The 10,857-nt window shown below is 39.7% G+C and overlaps 1 protein-coding gene across 3 annotated transcripts in view; it reads right to left on the reverse strand.

Moving 5' to 3' along the window:
* Nucleotides 1-662: 662 nt before the first annotated feature.
* RNF19A (ring finger protein 19A, RBR E3 ubiquitin protein ligase) overlaps nucleotides 663-10,857 on the reverse strand; it is a 95,729-nt gene continuing 85,534 nt past the window's right edge. For all 3 annotated transcript variants that reach the window (XM_026663430.2, XM_026663419.2, XM_026663425.2), the window contains 4 exons: nucleotides 8,517-8,678; nucleotides 6,789-7,002; nucleotides 4,181-4,324; nucleotides 663-3,717 (listed from right to left, as the gene is read on the reverse strand). In XM_026663430.2, the coding sequence (XP_026519215.1) occupies nucleotides 3,027-3,717; nucleotides 4,181-4,324; nucleotides 6,789-7,002; nucleotides 8,517-8,678 (1,211 nt within the window). In that variant the 3' untranslated portion in view covers nucleotides 663-3,026. The remainder of the gene's footprint in view (nucleotides 3,718-4,180; nucleotides 4,325-6,788; nucleotides 7,003-8,516; nucleotides 8,679-10,857) is intronic.

Raw genomic sequence — 10,857 nt, forward strand, 5'->3', positions numbered from 1 at the left:
CCCCCCAAGTCGAAGTAAGGTACGCAACTTCAGCTACGTGAATAACGTAGCTGAAGTCGACATACCTTACTTCGAACTTACCGCGGTTCAGACGCGGTCCACACGCGGCAGGCAGGCTCCCCCGTCGACTCCGCGGTACTCCTCTCGTTGAGCTGGAGTACCGCAGTCGACGGCGAGCACTTCCTGGTTCGATTTATCGCGTCCAGACCAGACGCGATAAATCGAACCAGGAAGTTCGATTTCCAGCCGCCGAACTAGCGGCTAAGTATAGACCAGCCCTTAGAATAAATGAAAGCCAATAATGCATTTAACAAAGAATGTAAATCTAACAAGAAACTCCTGCCTCAAGAAGATTGACTGAAGACAGCCATGTGATTTTTGCACCTAAATTCATGACCGTGATGTAGAGATTTCATAATAGTTCTGAAAATAACATCCAAGTATGCATACTAACTTCACATTTAGATGAACATGGACAGCTTCACTTCAGTCAATTTATCATAGTTCAGTAAATCTTGATGTTCACCAAAATAAGAAGTTAATATTATTCAGTACCAATGTACTTAGTTTTAAAACTCAAACTCAAAATGAGGCAAATAAAAGCAGTAATGAAAGAATCAGAAGAGGGACAAGACCAATAACATAGAACAGATATAGAAAAATAAAGTTAACCATTTTATTTAGTATAATCTACAAGTATAAAAGACAATTTACTTCCGATTACTTTGGTGAGAACATCATCGTTATAACTAACTCTTGTGGTTTGTTGTTATTACCAGAATCCCTTGAAGAAAATTACTGCTAACGTATAGTTTGGGAATGGGATGGACACATTTATTCCTTTTGTTGGATGACAATACAGGTTCAGTTTCTCACTGTATCACTGACCATCTGTACTCTGACAGACTAAGGGAAAAGACCTAATGAATGTGCTAGTCAGCCAATCGGAAACCTGGTTATCCATAAACATCATCATAAGTACAGCAAACTTGAACAAACTGCTTTCTGAGTGGCGCACAGGGTTTTGTTTCAGGTGAGGAAGAAGGAGCACGTATTTTTGTTTAATTTTCTAAGGGAAAAATGGTAAGTGATCAGCAATCTGAATGGGTAGCTGTCAGCCCATTTGTGTATGTTGGAAAAATAGCATATGTTTCTGTCAAACAATTATGATATTTCTGTCCTCTGAGTCAACAATTTACTTTCCTGCCTACTGAAGTGGCAATGCAGGTCACTACTTTGGCAGGAAAGAAGAAGAAAAAAGCAAGGTCACCTTGCAATAGTATGAAAAAATACTTTGGGTGCCAGAAACCTTCAACTCCCATCGAAGCTATACCTAACAAAATGAGTATGAACAAAAGGAAAGGAGAGTGCACCACTCCTTGTAGAAAAGAGCCTCAATGAACAGTTACATTCTTATAATGCCACTTGTGCACTAAACAAAGGACAACTAAAAAGTTATTATGTAGACATTTATTTCAGGTATGCAGTTTACACGCTAATATTGAGCAAAATTGAATTGCAAATATACAAATACCATAACAAGCATTATCAAATAACGTAACTGGCACTAGTGTTATAAGCATATTAATGAAGTTGGTGGGGATAAGTCATGGAAGAGGACTGCAGCCCATGGCATTTTTCTTTTTACCATACCAAACTTTTGGTAGCACCATAATGGCAATACTTACAAGGAACACAAGACAGAACATTGTTAACTATTATTCTGATAGCCACAATTTTTTTTTTCAGTTTAATGAATTATGCAGCAAAAACTGTAATAGTGCAGGCGCTTTTGCCAACTTCAGCTTGTGTTTAGTTGTGTATCTTCCATAAGCAAAAGAAAAAAGAAAAGCCAGTCAGATTTGGAACCCATCTTTTGTACTTGTGCAAGCTCTGCACTGTGCTTTAATTCTGTGACTGAAGATGTTCATGTGTTTTGCAAACAGATGTCATGTAAAAGTTATCCACTAAAGCCTGAGTGAGTCTTTGGTAGGCTAATACTTCATTATTATTATACACATTATCTACCACAGTCATTTTATTTTCTATAAAGTTTTCCTTTATAGTCCAAGGTGGCCAAAGAGGACATTCTGGAAAACATTACAGTAAAATCCTCAAACGACCAGGCACTTAAAACCCAGTCTATTCCAAAGGCACCAAGAATCAAAGGGGCACTGTTCTTCCATTAATGAAAGGTGACTGTATCTGCTTCTCTGCAATGTTTATAAATCAATGGATTCTTATTTTACAGTTTTTATACAGTATATGTAGCCATATCTGTTGCTATCTGATGCATATATAATTGAATTACCTGGACTGTTCTTCATAAGGAAATGTCACCTTTCTACCACATATTAAGTTCCCATTTTTTTTATTTCAGAATTATGCAAAATGCCATAACCTTGCTCAAGGTGTACAAGTATACAAGCACTTCTGAAACAGGCTGCATCCAGCTCTGAATATGTGATTCATTCTAAATGCAAACATTTGAAATTTGTGTCCAGTTATGAGGCAAAATGGTCAGTACAAATATTTATTACTGACAAAGATTTATTACCACTCAGGTCTCTGAGACACTCTCATTTCCCCTAACTAGTGTTCACCCTAGAATGGTTTCATTAAGTTACTACTGCTGATCTAACACCCATTTATCCCAAGCCCCACATTTTTCAAGTGAACAGTATAGGACAGATTATTCAATTTAGCATTTAACATATTATGAATGAGTCAATTGTTTATCTGACTACACAAGTATATACTTTCAAGCAAAGTTGTGGCAACAATACAAAACATGATCATATTGTCCTGTTGTAATGCACTTGTTAAAGCCTTCATATACTTCATACAGGTCTGTAACAAGATCCATATGAAGCATTCTGCCTTACTAGACAGGCATATATAAAATGTAATTGCATCAAAACCTTGCTTCTGCTGGCCACTTGAAACTTACAATAGTCACATGTAGTTCAACCAGCTTTCAGACAGGGTTCTTTAGTGGTAAATCTATTTTTGCAGCACTTGTAGGTCTAAATTTCAGTCTGAATTGCAGTGTTTAATTCCACAGCATGCTGTGAATGGTTGTTATTTGTTTCTTTCAGTGTTTCACCAAGACCTACACCTACATCAGTTGAAGTTCCATTATTAACACATTCTTCAGCAATATAACTCAGCTGTGGAACTTCAGTGCTTGGGGCAGGTGGAGCAAGCACAGGGATTGCACTCTGGTGTGGAGAGTTTTCCAAACGGTCATTTTCTACCTCAGGGAGAACACTAACTGTAGTAAAGCGAGAATGATAATCATTGGAACCATGGCTACATGAGGTTTTCATACTTTCCATATCAGAGCAACTAAACTCAGAAAAATGACTTGAGTGGGAATCTGCCACAGATGGGATACTGTCACTTAGAGAGGGAGAGTCAAATTCACTGGAGTTTGTGCTTTGTTGCTCCAACAACTGAGCATCCATGTCCTCTCTGGTCTCATTTATCTTCATGCTACTCTTTTTTCTCAGTTTACCTTTACATTTTTTTCCTGCTGTCGTTTCTTTGGACCACTTGGTGGCACTAGATTTACTTTCTGGCAAGCAGGCCGATGAACAACCAGTATTACTGCGACCTGGAGCACTGCCATCATCAACACTACTGCTTCCACTATTGTGTCTGAATTTAGCTGGCTTCGATTCAATATCGACTTGCACCTCCATACTGTTGCCTTCCCTAGAACATGAAATAAATGGTCAAAGCATCCATCTTTAAGACAACTTACAAACAATTTCATCCTCAAAGGAAAACATGTCCTCGCCTGTTTTCTATGTGCATGACAAGAATGTTAAATTGCAATATTCAAGATTAAACGAATCGTTTTATACATTTTAAAGGTTTTTTTAAATCAAAATGAATTAAAAGGAAACAAAATCTGGGATAAAACTATTTACTGTGCTACCATGACAGTATTCCCATTGGGAACATATAGTCACCCAATTATTTATCATTAGCCTGGCAGCAACTAACACTTACATATTGTAAACTGTGGTGTGTAAGATACATATATATGAATAATCCTGAAGGTAAATCTTCTAGATGGAATCCCTTATCAAGATAAGTCATTTGGCCTAGTACACTGGCAATATCCTTTGTCAACTAGATTCATGAGTCTTCTTTGTTTTCATATTGTTCTTACCTGTCTAATGGGATGTAGGAATTCAGAATGGATCCTGCCATTGCTTTGGTACTGGCATTGTCACTAACTGTTCCCAAGCTAACTGTGCCAGATTCTCCACTCAGACTGTATCGTTCTTTCTGCACATCTGCTTGAACTTCCAGCCTTGGAGAGAGATTTAAACAAATAAAAGAAAATTTCAAAAGTTACCTTCATAATATTATTACCATAATTGAAATACCGGGGTTAAGAGTCAGTGTCTCATCTTGTAAAGTTATCCACCATGTGACATCAAGAACAGTTGACGAGTGTCTCCTCAACACTGAAAGATACCTATTTACTGAAATGGTCACTTCTCTTTTGCTCCATTAGTCACAAATGCTGTCTCTTCAATTCAGGAAAATGAGACTCATCGTAAACTAAAAATGAACCGCCTACCAAAAGAAAATGTTGCAGGCCAACCAGGAAAATTGAGCATTATGAGAGACTTCCAGACTAAGGTATGATCCTTTTGCAGACACTTCCAACATCTAGTAACCAAGAGATAACTACCACAATTTAAAAAGTGCAAAGAACGTTTCTGCCTGCCAAAATCTAAGTTCAGGCCATTACATTTCCCATGTTCCTCCTGCAATAGTAGAAGATCTTGCTAATCAAGGAATGCAGGACAGGGAGCTGCATTCCTTATTCTGCTTTCTGTGATAGTGATCTTATGTATGAACCATCGGAGGAGAATTATAGAAACCAGACCACCCAAATTCAGGTGTGAGCAAGTATGTAAAGAAAAAATCAGTTTAAAATACAGTTGAGATTTTAACTATTGTCTACCCATAAATTCTGACAATGAACTGGAAGCAGAGATTAGTTATTTTTTCTTTTTAAAAAGCACTTCTCTTCCCTGTAAAGGAAAAGATCGTTGTACAAGGCCAAGTATCTCTGCTTGAAACCTTTTCTCTCTAGAATGTATACAGTGTCAAAACAGATTTCTATCCTGTCCTTACCAATTCAACATATCTTGAATATCTGAATTGTTTAAACCAAAAAATGGTGTTAAAGAAACAAGGTGAGCTCCACCCTGACTGCTAGATTTTGACAATTCTCCCAAGAGATGTTCTACCGTCTCTGGGGTGGAGAATGGAGCATGGCCAACAAAGCAGCTAAGTGCTTCAGATTACTCAGAAGTGATTCCTCTGGAGTTAAGTAGTGGCATTTTGGGTCTCAGATGAAGTCTCCAGAGTCCTTCTTGGCAAAAGGAAGGTAACTATGATGTGAGGACATAATGGTAGGGGCATCTGGGATCTGGTATGACGGTGAAACAGCCAATGATTATATAATAGCATCATGTTGTTATCAGTAAAAGAAAAGTTTTTGTTTTCTTATACAGACATATGGAGATTACGTGAAGGTAGAGTGGGCGCTATATCATCATTAATGCTACATATTTGGGGTGATTATATTACTTATAAATGGCAAAGCCCTGACCCTACACATTTGGAGTCTGGGAAACTTTCTATTGACTTGGGTGTGTGTAAATATGGCCCATAATGAACAATAATTAGATTAAATGTTAAGAATTTGTTTTATAACCTGGGTTACAAACAACTAGATTGCCGGAAGATAATACTGCATCTTGGGTTGCTTCAGCATATGGAATTTATCCTCCTCTGTGAGGCAAAGATTTCACAATCCACTTGTGATTTCAGAACCCAAGAGGGTAAGCTATATAACAACAGTACACTACAGTTGCCATTTCCACGTTCAGTCCTGTCAGAAAAAGCCTCTCAACCTCACCCTTTTATTCACACACTAAAACTAGTTTGACTTAAAACAAGGTGTTGATGTCATTTACTCCTTACTGAAGTCCACTGTTCAGTTTTTCTGCCTTTTTTTTTTTTTAAAAAGAGTTAATTCTGAAGAGTAGCTGGCAGGCATCTTCAGTATTTGTGTTCATTAATGCTCTGTTAAGCAGTGATAGCTCTGACTATAGATTGTCTGCAGCATGGATATTATGCAAATCCCTGATTTCAGTGTGACTTTACATACTAACATTTAACTGATTAAGTGAACAAAGTGTTAATGCAAAATATTCTTGCTATATAAAATATTGGTAAAATAAATTGCATCACAGCGCTCGTTATTCATTAGTGTATAGTGCCCCACGATGTGCTATGTACTTCACAGAAAACAGAAGCAGTCCCTGGGCCCCAGAGCACTTACAATGAGGTGAGGACAAATACAACTGTGCAGTTACTCAGTTTAGGCATGTGCACATTATTCTTATTTATAAAATTACAATGGGAAAGCTTTGAATGGATACTTAAAATACTCATTATAAAATGAGACAGATGCTGATAAGTTTTTCATTGGGTATTTTAAATGTGGGTTAGTGCAAACAATTATAGTCAGTGGACTCACCTGTCAAGGAACAGACATATTAAGGATATTTAAAATTGTGACATCATGGTTACAGGTAAATTATGGGAAACGACAATTAATTAACTTTACTCCAGCTTATTTTAAACATGAAATGATCTGAATATCAAGAAGAGTCACACTCCTCCCCCCTCCCCCACATACACTCTCCTCAGATTTAAAGCTAGAAACCAGAACAGCAGAAAGCGTGTCTTACCTGTTAAAACAGCTGACCATTGCACTTCCTGACAGACTCCCTGTTATACTAGCTCCAGCTAGTGCCATGGTGCTAGCAGTTTCACTCAGGTTGTCCCGAATGGCTCCTATTCTATCCATATGGCTACCACTTGCACTCAGGCTTCCAGTCAATCCTCCAACACTTCCTTCTCCTATACTAGGGTTATGACGTGCCTCTGCTACTGAAGTGGTATCTAGATAAAAATGTAACAGGCTTGAAATTCAAAGGAAATAGACAGTTTTAACTTGGTCTTAAATGTGGATAAGAAAACTGCTTCTGGAATAACACCAGAAGGAGCCAGAGAAAGAATCTAGACAATTTGTGAAAACACACTCTATTCACCATGTGAAGATTACAATACGAAGTAAAACAGGCTCTCAGTTGGGACTGCCAAAGTGGCTGTGGCTGAAACCATACATTTGTTTGATAAGTTGCTGAAAGGCTTTAAAATACCTGATGCTACATAGGAATGGTAACCTGAAGCCACCTTACATGTAGGAACTCTCCAGCAGGGAGTCTTGTGGTTTGATTAAAAATTAGATTTATAAAATTCCAGAAAGCAGCAGAACGACATCGGACAGGATTTGTTTTTCCCTATTAGGCTATGTCTACATTACAGACCTTACAGCGGCACAGCTGTACCTCTACAGCTTTGCCGCTGTAAGGTTTCCCATGTAGCTGCTCTGATGGCATAATTAAACTACCCCCAACGAACAGCATTAGCTATGTTGGCAGAAAAGCCTCTCCTGCTGAGTGTACACCAGCACTTTTGTCAGCGAAACTTATGTTGGTTGGGGTGTTTTTTTTCAAAAGTTTTACCGACAAAAGGGGTAGTGTAGACAAAGCCTTAGAGACGAAGAGATGAAAACCGACAGCATCCATGGAGTAAATCATCTTATCTCGCTCCTTTCAGCCTGGGGGAAGACATACCCAGAAGTCAGCACTTGATTAGAACAGTGCTTTTGAGAAGAGCTTTTTGCATCACTTCTTTGAATTTGCACTATGGGAACTAACTCTTCGAGAAGAGACACAAGCCTTTGTTCTCTCTCAACTGGGTCTAACACAAGCTATGGACTTGTGTCCAGTGATTACAAAGTGCCCCAGTGATTACCAAGAGGCTCCATTCAAGTGTCCACTCACACAGATCAACGATCAGGGCTTAAGAAAATAAAATGTGCTTGTTTTGACTAGAAGTCTCACTGTTAAATTGTTATTTTGGAGGGAGCGGATGGTACAAAGGGAATGGTAATGCAACAGAATGCTTTTCACCTCTAGTCACCCATTTGCATTCAGCTTAGATCAAGAGTGAGAAAGCTGTGACCCTCTGATGGCTCTTTGGTGAGCTTTTTCACTTAATGCACTATTGGAAGGCACTTGGGTATTACAGTGATGAGGGTTGTTTAACAACCTATATAGAACAGAACATAAGACATAAGTGTAGTGGGCTCAGTCCATGTCCCAGTAGGCAGGCACCTGTATTACAAAAAACACCATGGCATGGAAACAACTACCCTCATTGCTGGAGATGGGTCCTTTAATATGCAGTTTAGGCACATATGTAAGGCATCATGAGGCGACTTGCATTGTTGTTACCTGCACTGTAGCTCTTCTGCAAAGAAAGATCTTCAGTGTCCTAGGCTTTCAAATGTGCCAACTATTACAAAACACTACATTTACAGAAAAAAATAAAATACTGAATTCTCTTACCTACTGCAGCATTTGTTCCACCAACATTTATATCATTTTCATCATCAAATTCTATCCTGACACCCTTTCCATTGCCTGCAGACACCCCACAGCCTCCACTGCGACAGAGGGAGATAGGAACAACTCCATACACATAAGCCAACATAATAGGAACACCAATACCTACAAAGGAAAATATAAAGTTTTTCATTCAATATCATTATTTGCTTCAGCATCTTTTATAAAACTATCCCAGGTTTTATAACTATATTATTTAATAATGCACAGTTAAAATAAATCTATAGAAGAGAAAGAAATTAAGAAAATATTTGGTTTTCAGGTGAGATTTGAGAACAGATGGCAAATCACTAAGGTGGAGTGAAACTGGAAAGCTGTTCCAGATAGCAAGAGAGGAGGGAACTGGAATGGTGTCGACCCACATGCCCTATTATAGCCTCGGCTGCAAGCACAAGGGGGATGCATGGCACGCATGTGGATCAATAGGCACCGCTATGAAAACCTTCCGACTCCAGCGCATGGCACGCATGCGCACTGCCCATTTGGGATCATCACGCAAAGAAGGTTCTCCTACCAACAATGGGAGACCACGAGTATAGTACTGGACGAGTAGACATGTACACTATGCCCACTACAGCTATATATTACACTTATCGGCTTTAATAAGCTTTGTCAAACAGTATTAAAAACTTTTCTGACATGAGAGCATGGAACTATTTCAAATATCTTTAAAACCAGAAATGCCTACTACTGCCATTAAGGGCAGTAGTAATTAAGGGCTCAATCCTGCTCCTACTGAAGTCAGAGAAAGCTTTGCTACTGACTTCAATGGAGGTAAGATCAGCCATTAAGAAAGTGTCATTGTGGGGTTTATGTATCTCAGTTTACAAACGAAAAGAGAAAACTGATGAGCAAAGCCAGTGAAAAGTGTAGTAAAAAGGCAGTCTGGGCTAGGCTGCACTCACACAGAGCATCATTTCCCCCACACTGTGGGAGCTAATCATTTGGCCCAGGCTCTCTAACACTATGCACTAGACTATTCTTCTGCTTTGCTGATGGAAGCCTGTGAAGTTGTAGTAAAATGTCAGGCTGTGCCAGGCCAAACTGACCCAAATGGAGCAAACCAGCTGCAATACAGATTCAGTTCAGAGGCTCTTCAGTCTGCCCTAAAAGCAAGGTCAATAGGTTCCAATTACTGAAAATCCAATTCACTGGAAACTCTCACTCAGGATCTCTATTGTGGAGAGCAGTGTGCCTCAAGCTATTCTCTCAGAGGCAAAGTAAACTAGGCTAAGAGCGTGGTGATGCAGCAGGCCCGAAGAGGCAACCAAAAGTAAAAGGAGTGGGGAAAAAACCCTGCAGTTACCTCTGTGAAGGAATAATAAAGAGCTGTAACGCATGAGTGAAGCCCAAGCCAATGGATGCCTATGTAGAAAAAAAGATTTTTTCCCCTCCTAACTGCTAGTCCTGCAAACCTGTATTGAGATCTGAGAGACAAACTCGGTTCTTTTTCCCCCTTTACAGCCAAAGGTACCATTGATTGTATTTATTATTATTATTAATGTTTATTACAGTAGTGCCTAAGGGCCAATCAAGACCGGGGCCCTATTGTGCTAGGCACGGCACAAACACAGAGTAGATAGTCCCTGCCCTGAAGAGTTTACAATCTAAACAGACAAGACGGGCACAATATGGGGAGAGGGGTAGAACATACAAGCAGAGTGAACGTGATGTCAGCAAACAGCATTCCATGATATTTTTTGTTTTGTTTTGTGCGTTGGGTGGGTTTACTTAGGGGCGTAGGCTAGATGGAAAGAGAAGTTCCGGGAAGTGAGATGGACAGAGCAAGGGAGAAGACGGTAAGAGGACAGGTATGGAGTGAGGCTGGGATGAAGAAACTGTGGCAGACGTAGGGGGAGGGTTGGAACAGAAAGCCGATCAGCAAAAGGCATTGGAAGTCCATACAGAACTGACAAGAGACAGTTCTGTCCAGAGGTTCCTGCTTTGGCTGCTTCTGCTCCTACTGGCTGGTGTTTCCGGCTGGCTCCTCTCTGCAGTTTCCCCTCCCTCAAGCTGTGGGGTGGGAAGGTAATAAGGCTGCAGCCAGGTCCCAGCACCCACAGAAGGTAGGGGGTGTCTGTCCTACACAGCTCTGGGTCAGGAATGTACTGAGGGTGGCACCAGCTGCAACCCTACTTTTCTTCAATGCAAACCTCAGTGACACCTACAGAAAGGATGTGAGAGAAGGAAAGAACCCAGTTTGTGGCCCGAAGACCAAATTTGAGCTTGCAGTGTCAGATATTAAAGAATTATTTAAAAAATTTATAAACATTTTCAAAATTCC

This window comes from Terrapene carolina, unplaced genomic scaffold (genome assembly GCF_002925995.2).
Source record: "Terrapene carolina triunguis isolate 2854851 unplaced genomic scaffold, T_m_triunguis-2.0 Scaffold58, whole genome shotgun sequence".
In the NCBI taxonomy this organism is placed as follows: domain Eukaryota; kingdom Metazoa; phylum Chordata; order Testudines; family Emydidae; genus Terrapene; species Terrapene triunguis.